This window comes from Rhineura floridana, chromosome 1, assembly GCF_030035675.1.
Source record: "Rhineura floridana isolate rRhiFlo1 chromosome 1, rRhiFlo1.hap2, whole genome shotgun sequence".
In the NCBI taxonomy this organism is placed as follows: domain Eukaryota; kingdom Metazoa; phylum Chordata; class Lepidosauria; order Squamata; family Rhineuridae; genus Rhineura; species Rhineura floridana.
This window is the reverse complement of record NC_084480.1, coordinates 173230669-173255877: the sequence shown is the minus strand read 5'-3', so window position 1 is coordinate 173255877 and position 25209 is coordinate 173230669. Positions and strand designations below refer to the sequence as shown.

The window sequence follows — 25209 nt, the reverse complement described above, 5'->3', positions numbered from 1 at the left end:
GTGCTTTGGAAAATTGTGTTTATGTTCTGACATGATGTTTGGGAATACAGTGGACTTCGCTCTCTTTTAAAAAAATAATGAAAATCACAGATATAGATAGATCTGGCTGGGGAAACAGGAGGTTTTGGGTTTTTTTTAAATATGACAATATTTAGACTGTGTGCTCCCCTCTGCACAGTTCAAGTTTTTGACTTGGGTAACAATTATTTTCAGGAATAATATCAGTTGTTACATTATAAGCCATTTACCCAGGGAAAGGGAAAGATTTGAAGTATTATTGATTCTAAAAGCAAAGATTTCCAAATATTCTACTCAAGTCCAAATTCAAGAGAAAAAGCTCCTATGTAAACACTGCATTTATTCCTAACATATCAAAATATAGTTACATATTTTGCAAATCCAGGTTGCATTTTCTCTTAAAATGAGAGGAAGAAAAGATCTCTTGCAGTTCTCTTTCTGAACCTCACAGTGCCGCTATTGGCCAATCTAGTAGCCAGACTGTGATGGAAATCCACTGATGCTCCATACAGGGAGGTTACTTCGTCAGTGCTGTGCAGATCAGAGAAACAGAGAGAAAGCATTGCTGACAAAAAAACATACAAGTGATTTGTACAAATTAAAGAAAAATACAGTTGATTCTTCAAATTGGAGACTTCTTGCATACTGGTGAAAATTTGATCTGATTTTAAAAATAAGAGGAAAAAGCTCATTTCTCACAGAGCCAGATGGAGAGAAGGCACAAGGAGAACGGCAGGGCACTCACAAGGCAAGTACTGCGTCTCTTATTTTTGTTGTCCTGCTGGGCTGCCTCAGAGCAGATTCATTATTCAGTCCCTGAGGAAATGGCTAAGGGTTCAATTGTGGGGAATCTTGCCAAGGATTTGGGCGTGAATGCCAAAGAAATAGCAAAACGCAACATGCATGCTGTCTCAGTGGATGAAATGAAATATTTCACTATGAGTGCAGAGAATGGAAACCTCTATGTAAATGAAAGGATAGACCGGGAGGGAATATGTGGCAAAAATCCACAATGCTTTCTTAATTTTGAGATGGTGCTTGAAAGTCCCTTGAATATTTTCCATATATCTGTAGCAATTCAGGACATTAATGATAATGCACCACAGTTTTCTAATGACAAAATTAACTTAGAGACAAGCGAAGTCACTATACCAGGCACACGATTTCTCCTTGGAAAAGCCGAAGATCCTGACACTGGGACAAATTCTCTTCAGAATTACAAGCTTAGCCCCAATCCATATTTCTCCTTGGATGTTAAAGAGAGTCAGGATGGAAATAAATTTGCAGATTTAGTGCTTCAGAAACCACTAGATCGAGAGAATGAACAAACCATTCACTTGATTCTTACAGCCACAGATGGCGGTGAACCTAGAAAAACTGGGACTATCCAGATATGGATTAATGTCACTGATGCCAATGACAACCCACCTGTTTTCACTCAAGAGGTCTACAAGGTCAGTTTGAAGGAAAATGTTCCAGTTGGATCCCTTGTGCTCCAGGTTGTAGCCTCTGATAAAGACGAAGGAACAAATGCCCAGATCAGGTATCATTTCAGCAATATACCAGTGAATACCAACAGGAAATTCAGCTTGGATTCAAAGAATGGCTCAGTCCTACTTATGGCGCAATTGGATTTTGAGGAAAGTAAAGAATATACCATGACAGTTGCAGGAAAAGATGGAGGTGGATTAGTAACTCATTGTAAAGTAGAAATACAGATTCTTGATGAGAATGACAATTACCCTGAAATAACCCTGGTTTCCTTCTTCAGCCCAGTTTCTGAAGATTCTTTGTCTGGAACCTTAATTGCTCTGATCAACGTAAAAGACAAAGATGCTGGTGATAATGGAAAGGTTACTTGCTATTTACAAGATGATTTACCTTTCAAAATTCTCCCCTCATCTAACAATTACTTCAAGCTCCAGACGGATAGTCCACTGGACAGAGAAAAAACTCCTACATATAATATCACAATTACAGCCACTGACAAAGGAGCCCCACCTCTTTCCTCACACAAAACAATTTCACTACAGATCTCTGATATCAATGATAATGCCCCTACTTTTCTGAAATCTTCCTACAACATCTATGTGCCAGAAAACAATCCATCCGGTGCCTCCATTTTCACTGTCAAAGCCTCTGATCCAGATGTGGACCAGAACTCACGGATCACCTACTCCATCCTCAACAGCAACATTGAGGAGCTTCCCATCTCCTCCTATATCTCCATTAATTCTGAGACTGGCACAATCTATGCCCAGAGATCCTTTGACTATGAACAATTCAGAGAATTCCAGCTGCAAGTGAAGGCCCAAGATGGTGGTTCTCTCCCTCTCAGCAGCAATGTCACTGTGAGGGTCTTTATTCTCGATCGGAATGATAACAGCCCTCATATCCTGTCCCCTTCACAAGAAGCCAAGAGCTCAGCCTTGTTCGAGATGGTGCCTCGTTCAGCCGAGGCAGATTATCTAGTAACAAAAGTGGTGGCCGTGGACGCTGATTCTGGACACAATGCCTGGCTGTCCTACCATCTGACTCAGGCCACTGAGCCCACCCTGTTCACGATTGGTTCTCACACTGGTGAGATCAGAACAGCTAGGGCCTTTGTGGAGAGAGATGCTGTGAAACAGAAACTCGTCATTATGGTGAAGGATAATGGACAGCCGACTCTCTCAGCCACCATTACTCTGAACCTGGTTTTTGCTGAGAACTTCCAGGAAGCCCTTCCAGAAATGAAAAGCCAACCGAGCAGCTCAGAGTATCAATCTGACCTACAGTTCTACCTGGTACTGGCCTTAGCCTTGATCTCATTCCTATTTCTCTTGACTGTGATTCTGGCCGTTACGATGAAGCTCCGTCAATCAGGGAATCCCAGATTCCTACAGTGCTTTGGTCCTGTTCCCCATTCCAAGAGTGGTGCCATATTTCCACCAACCTTTGAAGATGGGACTTTGCCTTATTCCTACCAGCTTTGTCTGTCTTCAGAGTCCAGGAAGAACAAATTTACCTTCCTGACACCAAATGTTCAGATTGCAGACAATATTCTTAATGGTGAGAAATCCGGTGTGCCTTTTATAAGCAATGGTGGAAATAATTTACATCCTGAGATGGAGAATACTGACAAGGTAAACTTTATTTTCATTGCACACCTCATAACCGTTTTGTCATAGTATAAGAACACACTATTATGCGTGTTTACTCAGAAACAGGTCCCTGTCTTTCCTGTCCTTAGAAAGCCCAGGATTCTTCTCATTTCTAACCCCCCCCAACTTATAGAAGTCTAATCACATTTTCAATGCCTCTACTTTGTCTGTCTGTCTCTCTCTCTCCTTCTCTCTCCCCAGAATTGTGAAGTTGTGTCACTAACAGTTCCCCTATCACTTCTGTCCCACCTTGTAAAGTCCTTTTCTGGTTACTGTTTTGTTTTCCTCCCTCCCTCCTTGTGGTAAAGGTCCCTTATGTGTTCTGCAATATGCTGCTGAGAATCCCAACAATAAGGCTGCTTCTTGTCTGGGTAGTTACATACTGGTAGGGATGGGACTGACACTTCTAGCACCAGGTCCAATTTAATCCAGATTTACCCTTGCCACAGAAAATCCAATGATTTTTTTAAAAAATGAACTTTTGCCTGTGACCCATTGCAATATCTCAAGGAATCATTTGTGATATCATGCCTCCAAGTACCCAATGCTCCAATTCTATACAAGGACTAGAAAGTTAAAATCTACCTTAACAGAAAACACACAATGCTCAAAGAGGCGCACATATGAAGCACCAAATAAAATATAAACATTGAATGCACATATATGGCTAAATCAACATAAAATCACTGCTAGAATTCTGCATGTGATATTGAATCAATGCCCATCTAAGGTAAAATACAAAATTCGATACCACATGCAGAATTCTAGCAGTGATTTTATGTTGACTAAACTATATATGTGCATTCAATGTTTATGTTTTATTTGGTGTTTCATATGTGCACCTTAACTCCTCTTTGAGCATCCAATTCTATACACACTTCTTGAGGAGTAAGTTCCAGGTAAACATGCCATTAATGCCATTAATCAAGTCAACAGGCCATCGACTGAGATTTTGGAAAGGATACATAAAATGGCATTCTAACGGGCACAGCAAGCCAAATGCCAGGAAGCCGGTGGAAGGGGGGGGCAGTGGAGGAGGAGCCGGTGGAAAGCTCTGCAGGATCCTCCGCCTGCACAGGAGCTGCTGGCCTGTCTGGAAGCTAGTTCCATCGGGAGCTGTGCAAATGAGCTGGCTGGAAACTCCAGCTCTGACAAACAGGACTTCCAGGGAGTAAGCGCTCCTCGTAGGCCATAATGGCAAATAAATAAAATTATTTTACTGCACTGGCCTTTTTGCCAGCAGAGTTTGCGGGGGAATTGGAACCCAAGGGAAGTCCCTGAACATGAGGAGGATCTTGCATAAATCCCCTCCGCGGCTCTTCCCTGCCACACCCCTGGAATGCCCATTTTGGGGGCTTTCACCAGCTTCCACCGGCCCTCCGTTCACTGGCCTGACTGTCCCTGGTGGACCCCCTGCAGCACCAGCAGGCTCATGGTGGTGCCACAGCTCAGCTGCGGCGGAGGGCTGCTGCTGGCGGAGGCTGATGGAGCCTGGTACAGCCGGGCACCTGCCAGCGCAGCTGGGGATCCGCAGCATCCAACTCACCCCAGCCTTGCAGAAAGGTGAGTTGGATTGTGACCTAATACTCTGACCATAGATGTTGAAATGAAACAGTTCGTGTTGCAGTACTTAAACGCACCAAGGAAGTACTTTAAATATAATCCTTTGTTATTTAACATATTGAAATCCCCTAATATTCAAAGGGAACGACAGTGCATGTTTTCTTAGGTGTATGTTCCGGACTCTATAGATTGTATAGAGCACCCTGGCACCCATCATCTGAACTTATATGATGTTATAATGTTGGTGAACATTCTAAGAGTTGTGGTTAGGTGAATATGTTTCAGATACATTTAGAGCTCATGCATTCAGAATACATGCAAGAGTTTTTCCTCAGCATATTATACTGGAAAGGACACATGGAGGATGAAATAAATTGCAGCTCCCCTCTTGCTGCCTTTTCATAATGTGTGATGCTACCCTGAGAGGAAAGCACAGATGAGACTGCTTTGGGAAAGCATGCTATCAGCATAGAATTGTTGTTGTTACGCCATCAGTGTACATGGTACATTAGTTTCCCAATATATGCAAAAACGCCTTCTTCCATATTGATTCCGCAGGCTTTAGCAGATTGAGACCCTCTTGGTGGTCCCAACATCAGATGGTGTGGCTGCCCAGGGAAGGGCTTTTTCAATGGCAGCTGCTCACATGTGGAACTCCCTCCCTTCTGAGTTACATCTAGTCCTGTCTATATAATTTTAGGTGGTTGGTTATGACAGACCTTTTTTGGGGGGCATTTGGAGGAGCAGAGACATGATTAGAAAACATGTTTGGTTTGCTGCTGCTCCTCTTAGCATATTGCATGAGTTCTCATGTTTTGCATTTTAAGGATTGTGCTATTTTATATATTGTTTTGTTGTGTTTGACCTTGTTGTAAACTACCCTGTGGCTTGAAAGGCAGTATATCAACTAACTGAAATAAAATAAAATAAATAAGCAAAAATAGACAGATCCCTATCTCCAAAGAGCATGTCATCTAAAGTGGACTATGGGGGAGAGAATGGAGCAATTAAGGATGAATGTCAGTAATCCCTTCAAATCCATGCATATAGATCCATGCATACTATCTGGGTACACAAGCCTGGAAAACAAGTGCCCTGAAATGTATCTGCAAAATTCGGTACCTTTTATTGAATATGTTCATAGAATTTGATAATTTATCTTCACTCTTTTCTGATCACACACAAACACAAACATTTCAGCATTGTATTGAGTTATTAATTTCCGGAGGGATCCAGCTTCCTGTTTGTATAAATTGAAGGTAGGCATGGGGGCATCCATGGATATTTACAGGCCGCCCTGGGCTCCAGGTATGAATCCAACAGCAGTTTCATCCTGTATCTAGGGATCACACCCTATATCAGGACAACACTATGGACATGACAAGTGTGCCAGTGCATGGTGTGGCTAAAGGAGACCCTCTTCTAGAGCATTCAACCCTGCAAGCACCAACTGACCCACTCAGGATGGTTACTACTATTCACATGGGACAGTAACAGCAACCTGGAAGAATGGAGTGGCTGATGGATAGGAGTGGTGGTGCAGGGATGGTCTCCAAAGCCCATACTAAGACATGCTTTGCATATGTAGAGGTCTTGGGGGCTGTGAGTCCAGATAGAGTCCAAATAGCGTGGTACACTCAATCTCTTGAGTCCTGCAGTCAGATGGCAATGGTTCTCTGTGTTCTGATATTGAGGTCTTTTAAATGGAGATCCCTACCTATTTCAACTGTGTACCTACAGCTTACATTTACATTTATGTGCAGCTAGAACAGAAATCTTAATAGTACTGTAGTATGTCACAATGGTATTTGAGGATGCCTTGACAAGCACTTGTGTCATTCTTTGCAACATTTCAAACTTCAGGTAAACTGCTCTTTATCGTTCATGCCATTACATAGGAACACTGGAAGTTGCCTCATAATGAATTAGACCATTGGCCCATCTTGGTCAGTATTGTCTACACTGATTGGCAGCATCTCAGCAAGGTTTCAGGCAGGAATCTCTCCCACTCCAACCTGGGGATGCTGGGGGTTGAACCTGGGACCTCCTGCACGCAAAGCTGATGCTCTGTCACTGAGCTACGACCCTTGAGTTATGCAGTTGCTTTCAACTTAGGCCAGCATTTTAGTGACAAATGATGATAAAGTATCTGTTTTTAAGGATCTTAGTTTTATTCATCTCTTTGTATTTGTACCCTATAAAAGGTATGTGTAAAATGAATCAGAGAAGTGATTTCATTTCTGAGATGTTCAAAATATGGATCTTTAAAGGATTTTCTAAAATTCAGAACTTACTTTATTCTGAGTGGCCATTGGCCAGATAGGCGACGAAGAAATTAAATTTATTATTATTATTATTATTATTATTATTATTCTGAGTTATATCTTGCTTGATTGTTACCTTCCATTGAGGATTTAGGTGCAGCATTTTTCCTCATATAGTAATGCCTAAACAATGAGAAAGATTTCCATTTTAATATGTAGATTTCCTTTCTGTAGTTATTTCCTTAATTTTATGTCACTAACATAAAAGTTAGTTTCCCTTACTTTTGCTATTTAAGGCTAGAAAAATTTCTTATGACTTTCAAAACTGATGGGATCCAAAGAATTATTGGTGGGGGGAAAATAGCCACTAGTGCAGTTTCACAACTGCTTGCACAAGTGTTTGGATAAAAGTTGACAGTGCTACAGTAAGTACATTCTGTAGCAGGTGTCAGGAGTTCTCACAGGGAAAACAAACACCTTTGGGTTTCATTTCACTTTTCTTAGACAACCCTCCACAGTAGGAGTTCCCAGGGACATAGGATTCCGCAGGCCTTCCCCACTGTGAGCAGAGAGGGTTATCCATCAGCAGAGAGGATGATCCACTGCAGAAGCTACTTCCTTGGCTAGTGGCAGAAAGCATAGCTGCCGTGGCTGTCCTGCAGGCAGTGTTCCATGGGTGGTAAGGGCAAGAAGGGGGCACTCCAAGGGCCTGTCTGGGGCAGATCAGGAAGGCCTTGGATCCCCTTGTTCCCTAGACCTGCCCCAGGATGGAATAAGGGGGAAACTACACCAGCCCTGGAGTTATTTTCTCCCACACTAGAACAGATGAGGAGGAGGACCACTGGCAAGAAAAGTGGGGAAAGTGAAAAGCCACCCCACCTCTTGTGCCATATCCAACACAAGATCAGCAGGGCTTAAGGAAGTGTTGGTTCCTCTGCCACAGATTCCCCCCTCACCTACCCTGTCCAACAGTGGGGCAAGAGCAACTCCTGTTTTGTTCTTTTGTTTATGCTCCAGAAGGGAGATAGAGTTAGGGTCCTCCAGATGGATAGGCTTGTTTACCTTTACCTGTGATGCTCTGACTGACTTCCTTCTGTCACTAGACTGTTCTGTCTTTAGGGAAGCTTACCTTCCCCTCCTCCTTCCGCCCTTTCCACTCCTTTGTCCTCCGGCTGTCCAGGAGAGAGGAGACATCCCTTTGTCTCTGCTCTCTCCAAGCCATGAGGCTAACCCCTACACCTGGGCATTATGCCTCCAACTTAGCTAGTTAGTTAGAACTAGGTATGCTTTTCTATCTACTATGTATTTCTATAAATAAAGTAACTTTTCTTATTTTTACTAAGTCTCAAGTCTCAGTGATGCTGATGCAGGGTAAAAGCCTGCTTTCTTAGGTAAACGCACGCACATGCTGGCACACTCGCATTTCAACATCTGCTGTTACTCTGCTGCTGTGGTGTTGCTTTAAACGAAATTAAGCACACACAAATACACACAGCGCAACAAGGGTTATGGGCCCAGCAAACTAAGTTGAATGCAAGTTGTAGCTGAAGCTAAAAGTGCTTGTGTGTAATTTACAAGGGAGACTTTAAGTTAGAAAGAAAAGCAGAACAAAGATAGAAAGGATGGCTGAAGTATCAACACTCGAGAGACACGTTCCAAGGCTTGAAAAGGATAACTATGATCTATGGACTCTAAGGTTCACAGCCCTCCTGGAAGGAGAAGGTCTGGACAGAATCCTGACTGATCCAGAACCCTCAGTGGAGGATGAGACCGCAACGGCTTCATGAAGACTTAAGCATGCAAAGGCAAAATCTCTACTTATTTCTGCACTATCAGACGAAGCATTGAATTTCTGTGGTGGATGTAACAGTGTAAAGGAAATGTATAACAAACTTGGAGAAGTCTATAACAAGAAAACAAAGAGCCAGATTATGTTTCTTTACAAAGAGTTATTTTCTCTGGAAGAGACTGCTGAAAAGGGCAGTCTGAATAAATACATAGAAAGTTTTCAGAACTTTTTGCAAAATTGGAAAGGTGTGGCAGATTTCTGAATGAAGAATTAAAGAAAGGATTGCTTTTATGCTCTCTTAATCAGGATCATAAATTAATTTCCTGCATGCTAGAAAATTCTGATCAAAGTCTGAGTCAGCTTATATCGTATTTAAAAGATCAGGACTTTCAGGAAAGACGGGAAATGGAAGCTGTGCCTGAGCAAGCAAACTTTACTATGGGGAGAAACAAACAAACAAAAGGTAGCCACATGAGTCACCACCCCAATCCACAAAAGGGGGAAGTCAGACGGAATTTGTATTTTAAATGTGACTCTTCAAAACATTTTCAAAGGGAAAGTGATAGGTGGCAGACAACTCCAAAGCCTGTCTTCAAACGAGAAGCCCCCAGGCAAACTTGGCAAAGAAAGCAAAAAACAGAGACTTTTAGCTATGTGTCTTATCAGGGCAAGAGTGATTGTACAAACAGATTCTTAATTGACTCAGGATCCACCTCACATATTTATAATTGATAGAAACCTGTTCAAAAGGTTTTAAAAATCACAAGCAAAAGATACTTACAATGTCTAGACAAGAAATTTACTGTGAAGGAATTGGTACAGTTGAATTGCTATGCAGAGTGCCACATGGGCAAAGAAAGATAGAACTGAAAAGCTGTCTGTATGTTCCAGATTTTAAGGACAATTTAATAAGTGCCACTAGATTAATGGAGTTTGGAGGTGAGCTTCATATGAGTGGAGAATTTTGCCATGTTCTAGATAAAGGAGTAATAAGTTGCACTGCAAAAGTGAAAAATGGACTTTTAATTTTAGAATACTTGGAAACAATGCATGCAAAAGTGGTCAAGGAAACCAGTGATTCTGAGTGCTTGCATATGTGGCATAGAAGGATGGGACATGCCAGCTTACCTAGAGTAACCACTCTTGAAAAAGAGAATTTGGCAAGAGGCATTAGAATGAGACAATGCAATTATACACAAACTTGCGAGTGCTGCATTAAAACTAAAAGTGTGAGACCAAAATTTCCAAAGAAAACTGAGAGGAAAACCAAAAAGCCTCTAGAGTTAATTCACACTGATCTTTGTGAGCCAATGAGAGTGCCTCCCAAGGTGGAAATTTATACATACTGACTTTTATAGATGACTACTCCAGATATACTACCTGATAAAGGAGAGAAGTCAAGTACTTCAAAAACTGAAGGAATATGTCAGGATTGTGTCCAACAAATTTGGCAGAAAGCCACAGATCATAAGATCTGACAACGGAGGTGAGTATGTGTCTAGAGCTATGCAAGACTTTCTCCGTGAGGAAGGCATAGAGCACCAGACTACAGTTGCATACAACCCAGAGCAGAACGGGGTCTCGGAGAGAATGAACAGGACCCCTGAACAAATGGTTCGTTCCCTGCTGGAAGATCCACATTTACCAAAGCAATACTGGGGAGAAGCTGCGGTTACTACCACTTACCTGCAGAACCGACTTCCTGCATCTGCAACCAACAAAACACCATTTGAACTGTGGCATGGTAGGACACCAAGTATGTCTCACCTTAGTGTATTTGGGTGCAAGGCCTTTGTGCACATCCCAAAGGAAAAGAGATCCAGACTTGACAACACTGCCAGGGAAGTAATATTTATTGGATATTCTCCAACGCAAAAGGGATACAGAGTAATAGATCCCAAAACTGGGAAAGTTGAAGTATGCAGAGCTGTCCATTTTGATGAAAGAAAGTGAGCACACCGACCAGAAGGGGCGCCACACCAAACAGATGACAGCGAAATGGAAGAAGAAGCTGAGTTATTCTTCCACCACAGAAGGTATAACAATATACCTGCAGAGGAAGGTGAGGAATCTGAGCCAGAAGAGGCAACAAAGCCAGAACAGCATCAGAGCCAGAAGGGGCAGCCGAAGGGCCAGCACCCAGACACTCTGAACTCGCCCACAGAAGTGTACCACCAGAGAGACTTGCTTACCTTGTAAGAGATGAACTTCCAGAGCCAGAGACCTGGAAAGAGACTGAAGCCTTACCCAAAGCCGAAGCTGAGAGGTGGAGGCAGCCAGCTAAGGAAGAGCTGGAATCTCTACACCAAAGTAAAACTTGGACACTAACCAAGCTTCCTCAAGGAAAGAAAGCTGCAGGCTACAAGAGGAAATTCAAGAAAAAGCCAAATGCTAAAGAAAAGTCTGTATATCAGTACTGTTACCAAGCCAGATGTGGTGGCAACAGTGGGATACCTGTGCTGAAAAACGAGCTCACCAACCAAAAGGGACTGGGAAGTAAGCCAGTATGCAACAGACTCTTGGAGTCAGAAGGGGTGAGTTCACGCACCAAGCGCATAGACGTAAAGCACCCACCTACCGCAGAGGACTGCTCAAGATGGAGTATTGTCTGTGACGCTCTCACGAAGGCGTTGGGTGAAGTCAGACATTGCAAACTGCAAGACAAGACGAATCTCGTGGACTGAACCAAACACTCGTTGAGAAGGGGTGTTGGAAGTGGGGCAAGAGCAACTCCTGTTTTCTTCTTTTGTTTGTGTTCCAGAAGGGAGATAGAGCTAGGGTCCTCAGATGGATAGGCTTGTTTACCTTTACCTGTGATTCTCTGACTGACTTCCATCTGTTGCTAGACTGTTCTGTCTTTAGGGAAGTTTACCTGCCCCTCCTCCTTCCGCCCTTTCCACTCCTTTGTACTCCAACTGTCCAGGAGAGAGGAGATATCCCTTACTCTCTGCTCTCTCCAAGCCATGAGGCTAACCCCTACACCTGGGCATTATGCCTCCAACTTAGCTAGTTAGAACTAGGTATGCTTTTCTATCTACTATATATTTCTATAAATAAAGTAGCTTTTCTTATTTTTACTAAGTCTCAAGTCTCAGTGATGCTAATGCAGGGTAAAAGCCTGCTTCCTTAGGTAAACGCGCGCACACGCTGGCACACTCGCATTTCAACATCTGCTGTTACTCTGCTGCTGTGGTGTTGCTTTAAACGAAATTAAGCACACACAACTACACACAGCACAACACAACTTCTGTAAGATTGCTCTGTTAGTTGCTCATCGTTTTATTTAAAATAGTGATACCTCTTAATTATATTAAATGTATTATTTTTCAGTCAGGCAGAGCTAGACATAGACATTGCATTAATTTGCCACAAAATATTGTTGAATACTAACAATCTCTTCCATCACTTGAACAACACAGGGAAGATGGAAATGTTTGGGGTCTGTTGTATTTCTAAAGCAGCTGAAATGTATTTTGCATTGCCTGGTTCTATAAGAGCAAAGTACATAGTCACACAGATACCAGATTTGAAAATAGTTTGCTCTTGCCTTCTACGTTTAAGCACAAGAGGAAGAAAAAAGCCAACACATGCAGTTCTCTTTCACAGACTCAGAGTGCCGCTGTTGGCTAATGTAGTTCTCATGGAGCAGCTTGGAATCGACTGAATGATGTTTACCACAGTGTGGTTGCTCAGTCACAGACTGCAGATCTGTGAAAATAATGGAACACAGGGACGTTCAAGTCATTTTGCTGAGGAAATAAAAGCGCTGCAACAGATAGAAGAACAAATCCTTTATTGTGGATTTATGTATCCCGATGGCAACTTGAAATTCTTCCTCTAATGAAAACATGCAAGAAAAGGATAAATCAAATTGCCCACTGAATCAGATGGACAGCAGGCACAAAGAGAAAAATGGGTCGATTAAAAGGCAAGTACCTCTTGTCTTGTTATTGTCCTTGTTCTGCCAGACTGCCTCAGAGCACATACAGTATTCTGTACTTGAGGAAATGGAAAAGGGCTCCATTGTGGGAAATCTTGCCAAAGATTTGGAGCTGAATACTGGAGAAATAGCAACTCGTAATCTGCATATCCTTTCTTTGGGTAAAAAGCAATATTTCGCTATCAGTGTAGAAAATGGAAATCTATATGTGAATGACAGGATAGACAGAGAGGGAATATGTGGGGAAAATGCATACTGCCATATTAATTTTGAAGTGATGGTTAAAAATCCTGTGACTATTTTTCATGTAACTATACAGGTCCAGGACATTAATGATAATGCACCACATTTCCTAAATGAGAATATTAAAATAGAGATAAGTGAATTAACTTTGCCGGGGACCCGATTTGTTCTTGGGTTTGCTGAAGATCCAGATGTTGGAATGAATTCTCTCCAGAATTACCACCTTATGCCCAATCAACATTTCACAGTGGAAATGAGAGAGAGAGAAGACGGAAACAAATATGCAGAATTAGTACTGAATAAGCAGTTGGATCGAGAAAGTGAAAACAGTTTCCATTTAATCCTTATTGCTCTGGATGGAGGGAATCCTGCCAAAACAGGGACGGCCCAAATATGGCTTAATGTCATTGACATCAATGACAATTCACCAATCTTCACTCAAGAAGTGTACAAAGTCTATCTTAAAGAGAATGCCCCAAAAGGATTTTCAGTGTTAAAAGTGAAAGCCACAGATAGAGATGAAGGTTCATATGGTGAGATCAAGTATAGTTTTAGCAACATCCCTGAAAATGTGCATAAAAAGTTTTTCCTAGATCCAAAAAATGGGACAATTACAATTAAGGAGGTGCTGGACTTTGAAGAAGCAGAAAAATATGTGATGGCGGTAGAAGCAAGAGATGGAGGTGGATTAGTGGCTCACTGCAATGTTGAAGTAAAGCTCTTAGATGAGAATGACAATGCCCCAGAAGTGATTCTTGCCTCTTTATCCAGCCCAATCCCTGAAGACGCTGCAATAGGAACTCTGGTAGCCCTCATCAATGTAAATGATAAAGATTCTGGAGAAAATGGAAACATTACTTGTCATTTACAAAATAATTTGCAATTTAAAATCATTTTAGCATCTAATAACTACTATAAGTTAGTTACAGATGGTCTGCTGGACAGGGAAAGCACTCCAGAGTACAATATCACAGTCACAGCCACAGACAAAGGCACTCCCCCTCTTTCTACACACAAAATCATCTCCTTACAGATTTCAGATATCAATGATAATCCCCCAGCTTTTGAAAAATCTCCCTATATTACCTATTTGCCAGAGAACAATCCACCTGGGATTTCCATTTTCCATGTAAAGGCCTCAGATGCAGATCTAGAGCACAACTCACAAATCACTTATTCTCTGCTCAACAGCAATATGGAGAAGCTGCCTCTATCCTCTTACATCTCCATTCACTCAGAGAATGGCATAATCTATGCCCAGTGTTCCTTTGATTATGAGCAAATCAGGGAGTTTCACTTCCAAGTGAAAGCACAAGATGGTGGCTCCCCACCACTCAGCAGCAATACCACAGTGAAAGTGTTTATTGTGGATCAGAATGATAACAATCCTCAAATCCTTTACCCTTCACAAGAAACAAAGGATTCATCCTTGTTTGAGATGGTGCCTCGCTCAGCTGAAGAAGATTATTTGGTGACCAAGGTAGTGGCAGTGGATGTCGACTCTGGGCATAATGCCTGGCTTTCTTACCAGCTGCTTCAGGCTACAGAGCCAGCATTGTTCAGAATTGGCTCCCATACTGGGGAGATCAGGACATCACGGACTTTTCTGGAAAGAGATGCTGTGAAGCAGAAGCTAATAATCTTAGTCAAAGATAATGGGCAGCCACCACTATCAGCTACTGTGAGTCTCAACCTGGTATTTGCTGAGAACTTCCAAGATGCATTTCCAGAAATGAGCAGTGAAAGTATTGGTTCAGATAATCAGTCTGAGCTTCAGTTTTACTTAGTACTGACTTTAGCTTTGATTTCGTTCCTGTTCCTCCTTACAGTGACTTTGGCAATTGTTATGAAACTTCGAAGATCAAACAGTCCTCAGTTCCTTCAGTGTTTTGGTCCTGCTCCTTTTTCAAAGACTGGTGCTATATTCCCACCAAATTTTGAAGAAGGGACTTTGCCTTATTCCTACCGGCTTTGTCTATCCTCAGAGTCCAGGAAAAACGAGTTTGCTTTCCTGACACCCAATATTCAAATTGCTGACAATGTACTTGGTAATGACAAATCTGCTGCACCTTTTACAGGCTGCAGAGGAAACAATTTTAGCTCTGAGATGGATAATGCAAACATGGTGAGTTTTCATTCTTGAAATTATTCCCGCTACCTCCTGCAGTGCTTTTAAACTGTGACTATATTTGAAGAATTATATTTTAGATAGAGGATTTATATGTATGATGTTGCACAGTCTGAGAGGAAAATAATTATAATTGCTAATATAAGAAAACTGATGCTAAATAGACCTTGTTGGTCTGATTGCTTTAACATAACTGAAGCAATCATTTTATCTATCTATATTTATTCAAACTAATCCTGCTGTAGTTACAGACGTACTCTGCAGTTAAGTATTTTAAGATTGTCACCTGTATAAATTCACACTAAGGCAAAGAAATGTCTATGTGTGCATATATGTCATTTTATGGAAGTGATGGGAGGAGGGAGAGAAGGAGGAAGAGAGATCAATAACTATGGAACACATGGCGCTTAGTTTGTATCTCTCATCATCTTTTTATGGTATCGTACAGTGTCCCTGTGAGCAATGAAAATTTAGATGCTTTATCATGTCTGCTACTTGACACTACAAGATTTGCCTTTTAATGGAAATAAATACCAGAGCAATTATTTATTCACTAAATAATATTATCAGCCTTTTTAGTTCTAAATTATTCTCAGGCATTTTGCAAAAAGAAAAGAGTGGATTTGTGTGCCAGGGCAGCAAAGTGCTTTCATCCACTTTAATTACGCAAACCTAAATATCGGGTAAGAGCCAATGCGGTGTAGTGGTTAAGGTGTTGGACTACGACCTGGGAGATCAGGGTTTGAATCCCCACACAGCCATGAAGCTCACTGGGTGACCCTGGGCCAGTCACTGCCTCTCAGCCTCAGAGGAAGGCAATGGTAAACCACCTCTGAATACTGCTTACCATGAAAACCCTATTCATAGGGTTGCCATAAGTCAGAATCGACTTGAAGGCAGTCCATTTCATTTTTTTCAACTATCTGGTACTCCCTTGATTCCGTCCTTCAAAGTATGGACAGTCTGAAGGTGAGAGGAGAGATCCAGTTTCAGATACTCAGCCATTAAGCTCACTTGGGCCAGTCACTACCTATTACCCTAACCTGTGTCATAGGAATATTGTAAAGACAAAATGGGGAGGGGCATCATGTACTCCTTGAAGCTCCTTGGAAGAAAGACAGAATATAAATATAATAAATAAAATATTAAGAGTCTTTTAAAATCATTTTTTTACATTTATCTGCTCTGCATTGGGAACATTTCAATCCAAAGAACACTATCGTTTAAAATAGGGTTAACCTGTAAAATATATATGTTTAGCACTCCTACACATAAGGACATAAGAAGAGCCCTTCTGCATCAGGCCAGCAGCGCATCTACTCCAGCATCTTGTTTTCAGATGCCAATAGGCAGTCCACGATCAGGACCTGAGCACAAGAGCACTCACCTCTCCTGAGGTTTCCAGCAAATGGCATTCAGAAGCATACTGCCACCAACAGTGGAGGCAGAACATAGCCGTCATGTTTTTAGCGATTGATAGCCTTATCCTCCATGAATTTGTCTAAACGTCTCTTAAGGCCATCCAAGTCAGCAGCCATCACTGCCTCATGTGGGAGCAAATTTCGTAATTTAACTATGCACTAGTACTTTCTTTAGTCTGTCCTGAATCTTCCAACATTCAGCTTCATCGAATGACCCTGAGTTCTAGTGTTATGAGGAAAGGAGAAAAACCTTTCTCTACCCACTTTCTCCACACCATGCATAATTATATATACCTCTATCAAGTCTCTTCTTACTCTCCTCTTACTCTTTCTAAATGAAAAAGCCCCCAATGCTGCACCCTTTCCTCACAGGGGAGTTGCTCCACCCCCTGATCATTTTGATTGTCCTTTTCTGAATCTTTTCCAACTCTACAATATCCTTTTTGGAGTGAGGCAACCAGAATTGTATACAGTGCTTCAAGTGTGGACACACCGTAGATTTATATAATGGCATTGTGATATTGGCAGTTTTATTTTCAGTTCCTTTCCAATTGCTCCCTAGCGTAGAATTTGCCTTTTTCACAGCTGTTGCACACTCCGTTGACATCTGCATCAAGCTTACCCTTGATCCCTTACACTTACCCTTGAATGCAGTAGAACTCCTGTGGGCTAAACTACATGTCGCGTTAGAGGTCTGCATTAGGAGGTACCAATATAATTTTATTTTTTCTTTATTTGTAAAAGCAGCCATGGGGATCTCCCATTTTGGATCAGGGCTACAGCATCAGTGTGGGGAGGTGTCTAACCTGTTTGGCCTGTGCCCCAGCCTCAGTGCAGATCATACAATGGAGCTCCTATTAGCAACATGTTGGGAAAAATGTGGGACTAAATTAGACATCCCCGTCTCCCCACATCATGGTGCTGGGTCTAAATCACAGGGTGGAGCAACAGGTCCACACATGTCATTCTAATGTAGCATGTACTTTGGCCATCAATAGGAGTGCTCTGATTTGTATTTTATCAGCACTGGCCTTCCTGATACCTTATCTTGATATGACTTGGAGTATATCTTGGAAACATATTTTAAGATTATTTTGTTCCTATAATTTAAGAATTACCTATAATTTCTATAATTTAAGACAACTGGTTTGAATTCTGGATAGCACAGAAGAGGTTTTTGATCACACACACATACACACGAGTTTCTATTTGGATTCCACTTTATTTAAAATCTTAATAGAAAAAAGTGCTTATTGAAAAATCAGAAAATATCAGGAAAATATATACCATGACACTTCAAACAAGATCTTCACTGTATGTCTACTATAGGGCTACTCTCAAGAAACTATGCAGGAAATAACAGCCTTTGTAACAGGAAAATGATTATAACCGAAGAACAGTCAGTTTTCCTTGTCAGAAATGTGATTCATTCATAAACCAGGATGACTACTAAATGTCACACACACTGAATGAGTTTTTATCCCATCATTGTGAGACTGGTGTGATATATCAGGATGAGAAATATACAAAGGAAAATAGTATTTCAAGAGAACCAAGAAGACAAAGTTATTGCTTAGGGCTCTGGGTGTCGCTGTTCACCAGCCAAGGCTGAGCAATTCCAAGAGAGATTCAACTTTCCCAACCAGCTGCTTCATTCACTGCAGAAATGCAGAGAGAAATCACACATACTGAATCTGAACAACTGGGGAATCTTAAATCAATAATATTTTAAAAATATAGACAATACAGATATTAAAGCTATCTGTGTTGTGGGGGGGTGTTTTAAGATTTTCAGTCACGTACAGACAAAGCTAAACTGCAGGCATTTCTAGCCAGTCCATCAAAGAAATAGGAGCTCTGCCTCGGCACTGAAATGGAACTGGCAATGGCAACGTTTTCCCAGGATTGCAAAAGGGGAGCAATCTTCTGGTTAATTGTTGTTAATGTTTGTCAAGCTGTTACTGGACAGATTCATTATTCTATTCCTGAAGAAACAGGAAAAGGTTCTTTGGTGGGGAACATCGCAAAAGATCTGAGGCTGGAATTAAAAGAACTCTCACACCGTGGAGTCCGCATTCTTTCCAGAGGTAGGACACAGTATTTTGCTTTGAATTATAAGAGTGGTCATTTGTACGTCACAGAGAGGATAGACAGAGAGGAGCTCTGTGGACAACTGGGCAAGTGTGTCTTGAATTTTGATATCATAGTGGGAGATTCAATGAAAGTATATGGTGCTGAAGTGGAAATCACAGATATTAATGACAACCCTCCCACCTTCCATTCAGAGAAACTAGAGCTCAAAATCAGTGAAATCACAGCACCAGGATCCCACTTTCCTCTCTATGAAGCTCAGGATCCTGATTTGGGCACCAATACTCTTCAGGGATACAAACTCAGCAACAGTAGCCATTTTTCTCTCAATGTGCAGGAGGCAGTTGATGGTAGACAGTACACTGAATTAGTGCTGGAAAGGTCTTTGGACCGTGAGGAGGAAGCTATTCACAATCTGGTCCTCACAGCATATGATGGGGGAGATCCAGTCAAGACAGGAACCATGCAGATTCAAGTGATAGTTTTGGATGCTAATGACAATGCACCAACTTTTAGCCAGCATATCTTTGAAGTCAGTGTTAGGGAAGATATTCCTGTTGGTACCACAGTGGTTATATTAAAAGCCACTGACCTGGATGAAGGAGTCAACAAGGAATTAATATATTCATTCAGAAGAATCACAGAAAGGGATTCCCAAATATTCTACTTGAATTCACATACTGGGGAAATAACTCTTGTAGGATGCTTAGACTATGAGGAGACTACACTTCATGAAATTGAGGTCCAGGTCCATGATGGTGGAGAGCTATTTGACAAATCTAAACTTTTGGTATTTGTTATTGATGTAAATGACAATGCTCCAAAACTGGCAATAACATCACTTCTCAGCTCCATCCCTGAGAACTCTCCACCAGCAACTCCAATAGCCCTTTTAAATGTACAAGATGAAGATTCATCAGAGAATGCAGAAGTCACATGTTCTATTCCCAGTAACCTCCCTTTCCAACTGACAAAATCCTATGGTAATTATTACAGCTTGGTGACAACAAAAGCCCTAGACAGGGAGCACGAGGCAGCCTACAACTTCACTGTCACAGTCACAGATCATGGGACCCCTCACCTTTCCACATCTGTAGTTATTCCACTTGAGATTTTAGACATAAACGACAACCCTCCCCACTTCCTGCAATCAGTTTATATTTCTTATTTAATGGAGAATAATCCAAGAGGGGCCTCCATATTTTCCCTGAAGGCAAATGATCCAGACTGTGGAGAGAATTCCAGAATAACTTATTCCATCATTGAGCAAAACATGAGTGTCTTCCCTGTATCATCCTTCCTCTCTATTAATTCTGAGACAGGAGTTGTCTATGGCCTGCTCTCTTTTGATTATGAAGAGATTCAAGAGATTAACTTCCGGGTCAAGGCCCAAGATGGAGGCTCCCCACCACTCAGCTCCAATGTCTCAGTGACCCTCTTCATCCTGGATCAGAATGACAATGCTCCAGAAATCCTGTACCCCTCCCCTCCCACCGATGGCTCCACGGGAATAGAGCTGGCCCCTCGCTCCTCTGAGCCAGGCTACCTGGTCACCAAGGTGGTGGCAGTGGATGCGGACTCTGGGCAGAATGCCTGGCTCTCCTACCAGCTGATCAAGGCCACAGAGCCAGGGCTCTTCACTCCAGGGCTCCACACTGGAGAGATCAGGACAGCTCGTTTCTTTCTGGAGAAAGATGCTCTTAAGCAAAGCCTGGTGGTTTTAGTGAAGGACAATGGGCAGCCACCTCTCTCCGCCTCAGTCACGGTCACTGTGGTGCTGGCTGACACCATCCCTGCAATCCTCTCCGATCTGAGCAGCATCTCAGCTCCTGTTGATTCCCCATCAGACCTCACCTTCTACCTGGTGATTGGGGTAGCCTTTGTCTCCTGCTTGTTCTTCATGTTCCTTCTTGTGTTATTGGCCATCAGACTGCACAGATGGAGAAATTCTCAGTTATTTGAGTCAAGGAGTGTGAATTTCAGTGGTGTTCCTGTCTCACAGTTTGTGGGGATTGATGGAGTCCAAGCCTTTCTGCATTCCTACTGCCACGAGGTGTCTCTAACAACAGACTCTAGGAAGAGCAATTTTGGCTTTCCAAAAGGAAAATGTTCCAGTGTTCTAACTGGTCAGCAACCCTGTGAGATAAAGGATCCATTTCTCATTGCTGAAGATATTAAGAGCAGCTATGGGGATTTAGCTAAGGTCCAGGTAAGCTGTCTTAGTCAAATGGAAAGTTTTTTGGCTATAAAATATATTTTCCCTTCATTATTAACATAATTTATGCTGGGTTATACCGATTGTTCTAGAGGAGAAATCAGTTATAGTTCTCACTTTTGTATTTGTACTATTCAACCACGTGGGAAGATGCCCATCTGTGGCACAACTGCAACAAGGAAGGAGGCACACAGCATTTATCCAATTGTCCTGCTCTCCCCTCATAGGCCACCAGGGTGTCATGAGGATGGAATTGCCAGATGTGAGGCATCTTCCCTTTGGCCGCTTCTCTATCTTGCATCCAACCCAGCAAGGACTTCCTCAGCCTTCCAGAATGTCATTGTAAGGAACACAGTGGTGTAGTGTAGTTGATCACTATGCGATCCTAGACAAGCTGCTCTCCAACAGCCTCCCCATTATCATTTGCCATTTGGGAATAATAATACTGAACTTCCTGCATAGTGGTAAGGATAAAGTATGTGAAGCACCATGAACATTTTAAAATAATTATATGAATACTGAGATGATGGTGGTGATGATGATGATAGGTGCTAGTACTATTTACCCCCTCAGATTGGCTATTGTCATTTCAAAGTTATTTCAATGAAATACACCGAGCCAATATTTTAACTGAGACAAAAAGTCTAAAGTGTAATTAGCTAGCTCAAGTTCTAATAACAGTCGTGTAAAGTGAATTAGAAGAACAAGTCATCAATCTTCTCAGAGCAATTACAGGAGCAAAGAGCCTCACTTTGCTCAAGTAGGGGTTAGATATATTTGTACAGCATATCTTAATGGTTTTGCTTATTATGATTCAGTTCTGCACACCTGCCACCACCACATATCGTCTTAGCCTTTCCTCATTTCTTCTGGGGCACTAGGAAAAAGTTACTAAGGCCTGGTTCTTACTAAGCTGGTCTGTATACCACCCCAGACTGTGGGTGGAGCTTCACATGGTTGAGTGATCCTCCATACAAATAGAAATCCACACAGAGAAAATTAGCATGTCAAGGAAGGAAGCTATGGAAGAACTTCTCTATCTGACATGCAGTTTCCTACCTGAATGGGTTTATTTATTTATTTATTTATTTATTTTGCATGCAGAAGCATTCAATCACATGGTCTGCACCTCCAGTCATAGGTTTTATGTATTACTTAAGTAAGAACTGTACACCGCCTTGATATTTTTTATGAGTTGAAGGTTTACAGATATTTTTAGAAATAGAAATAAAAATGAGGCCTGAGTGGTGTGAAGATATGACCAGTTGCATAAAACAGCCTTCCACTGCACATCTGATAATGGTTTGTGCCACACCGTGGTTTGTTTTTCCTTGGTTTTTAATTGGATGAGTAGCTGATCGTTCTTCAGGGCAATATCTGGCATGGGGGCATTCAGTCCCTTTCAGTTCTTTGAGTATGTCACACACTCAGTTTGAATGTTTAATACTGAGAATATCTAGTAATGGCCTGTGGGGTGGGGTGGAGCCACAGAGCCATCCTCCAATACCAGCATTACTGCAGCTTATCTGGACAGGGCTAGGATGGGCAGGGCAGCAGTAAGGTTGGGACCGTGCAGGAGTGCCAACAGAGCCAATCCAGCACTGGCACCAATGTGCCCAAGCGGCCTCAGCTTTGTGCAGTTGGAGCAATTGCTCCAGGACCCACACCTGTTAAGGGGCCCAGACTCTCAGATTTCATCTTTTAAGAGTCTCTAGCCTTCCTAGAACAGAAGATATGAAGCAAAATGTGCAGGTATCCTCCTAAATGATTTCTGTGAGATAAGCCAGCTCCTCCTGCCTTTCAGATTTTTCACCCAATGAGTGAAGGTAGAGCTGTAATTTATGAGTGAGTTGTTTGGACTCCAGGCTATAGGAATTGCTGGGGTCCTAAAGAGCTGTTGTTTCCACCTGTCCTTTAGAACATTTTGTTTCTTGCTTCTGTCTCATTTTTGAATCCTTAGGATCTCTGTAATTTTAAAAACCTACTAGAGTCCCTCTTTGCCGTTCCTTCTTAGCAATGAAAATGCATCTTTCCTGTGGTGCATTTATCTAAGATCTGGTACTTTCTAGAACTTATTTTTGGCAAATACTAAGTACAGACGGTTGTTAAAGAATCCCCCTCCCCATGGCAAATGGCAAATGTGAGAACTTTGCAAAAAGGCTTATGTATGTCTCCTCCTGTGCAGGAGGTGAGCTCCTTAAGAACTGACTTCATTGTTAACTTACAGTAGAAAGATATGCATGTCTACTCAGAAGTAATTCTCTTTGTGTTTAATGGTGCTTACTCCTGGGTAAATAGGTACAGGATTGTAGCCTTGGCTTTCTTGTGAGGAAGGGGTAGGAAAGTTCATTGAGAGGAGTCAATGCAACAAACCCATTCCATCAGCATATGGACTTTTGGCTAGGCAATGGGACTTCCTTTTTATTTTACCTGTAAAAATAAATTAGTAAAAAAAAATTTAAAAAAAAGTTTTTAAATCATTGTAAAAATAAAAGTGGATCATTCTGCTTTCCACAGTCCCCCACCTACAGTGGCTACAGGCCTAAAATAACTCCAATTAGGAATCAAGCTGCTGTGCACACCAACCTGGGAGTGAGCACAATTGAAAGCAAGTGGGATTTATGCATCTGAAACATGCAATATTCAGACCAGATTAAGATTGGTGGTTGGAGCCTTGGAGCTGTACTAGTTTGCAGGTGGACTGGGGGAGAAAAGCATGGTCCTATGTATTAAAGGTACAAAGATGCATCACTCTGGTTAAATAAACCAAAATTTGGTGCCTATGATAAAAACACTTGTCCTGTTTTGTAGTTATTTTATAATTCCTTCCATATCTGTACAACAGCTGTGTGAAGTAGCTTAGACTGAGAGATGGTAACTGGCCCAAGGCAGGAAGTCAGCAAAAACAATGATTAGTTAAGTGAGTTTGAAACGCAAAATTGCACATGCTCAAAGTATTTTCATTTTGTTTATCAGGGTTGGCAAAATGTTTTTTGTTTGGGTTTTGCTGGTTGCATCTGCTCAGAATGTTTTTTGTCACCTATGGAAGCTTATGCCGTAATACATTTGTTAGTCTTTATTTCTTGTGTTCCTTTTTTGGGGAAGTGGCCCCCTAATTTGGGAACTTCACTAGGGCCACCAACTACTTTAGCCAGGCCTTGCTCAATGCTGTCATTTGCATTGGAAAGAAAACTATCATTGCTACCAATGGTAACTTTCCTCCCAATGTAATCACAATATAGGAGTGTGGGACAATTTTTATCAGGATTGAAGGAGGAAAGAGGTGTCCCCCTTCTCACCTGCAGCAACATTTTTTTAAAATTGTGTGGTCAATGCAATAACATTTAATGTTACAAACAGTTTAGACCCAAACCTCCATGTGAACTTCAGTACCTTGTTCAGGCCTCCTCATCCAATTTAATTATGTAGCAGTATAACGTGATTAAAGATATGCCCACTTGACTAAAGTGGATAGAAATGTGGCTGAAAGGAATCCATGTATACAGAGCATGGAGCATGGAGCCACTGGATCAAAGTGCAAAAAAGATCAGATAACACATTAGGGAGGAGAACTAAAGGAGGATTTGGGTGAAAGGCCTAACAGCTTCAGACTGGAAGTTAACAAATATGGGCTAGAAAATAAAATGAGAGTTTTTGACTATTAGGACTGCAAATTATTGCAGTTGTCTCTTAGAGAGGTTGAATGGAATAGAGAACCTCTCTGCACTCAAGATAGGCTTGTGTAATTTATGAAGGTTATTTTACTATTTCTATTCTGATGCACCACTTGTAGTCTGCTGTTTTCAGGAATTTTACCACCATCATTTGCTGGTGTATAATTTCAATTGATTTCCCGTAAGTGGAGGACGTCAAGCCTGGTCTGGGAATGGACTTGCCTTGTGGGAAAGAGAATAATGCTAGCCAGTCACTATAATCCTGTGTATTGGTTTAGTTTTTGAGCCATATATATTTTATTGTACAAATTCAGCACCTTCTGAGGCATGATTCAGGAAAGTCTCCAAAGGAATTCCTTTCTCCATTCCTAGGTCCCAAAGCCTTGAGTGGCAGGGCTAGGGAATCCCCATTCACCATCTTCATATCTCTGGGTGGTCATCAATGACCCTACTTGTAACTTACTTTCCTGCAAACACCTACTATTGCAGACATGTTCCACATATTATTTAGTGACATATAAGCACTAGTTGCCAATTCATGTCAAGGTACCCAGTGTAGAATAGCCCTTACACAACCAGCTATTCCTGCACTGTGACCCCGAGATGGATGGGTGGGTAAGGAAATGAAAACAATTGCAAACTATACAGGCTGGGGCTAGGCTTTGAGTTTATATAGCCCACATCAACCTCCATCCCCCACACTGGCCAGTACATGCGCAT

The 25209-nt window shown here is 41.8% G+C and overlaps 1 protein-coding gene across 16 annotated transcripts in view; it reads left to right on the top strand.

The window, feature by feature from the left end:
• Window positions 1–25209, top strand: part of LOC133364983 (protocadherin gamma-C3-like) — a 303611-nt gene that overhangs the window by 123435 nt on the left and 154967 nt on the right. For 2 of the 16 annotated variants that reach the window (XM_061586161.1, XM_061586316.1), the window contains exon 1: window positions 18367–20809. The exons of 12 other annotated variants lie outside the window; for them this stretch is intronic. In XM_061586161.1, the coding sequence (XP_061442145.1) occupies window positions 18383–20809 (2427 nt within the window). In that variant the 5' untranslated portion in view covers window positions 18367–18382. Of the gene's footprint in view, window positions 1–567; window positions 3144–12523; window positions 15086–18366; window positions 20810–25209 lie in introns of those variants that run through there. 2 more of the 16 variants (XM_061586214.1, XM_061586137.1) reach the window with 2 other exon arrangements.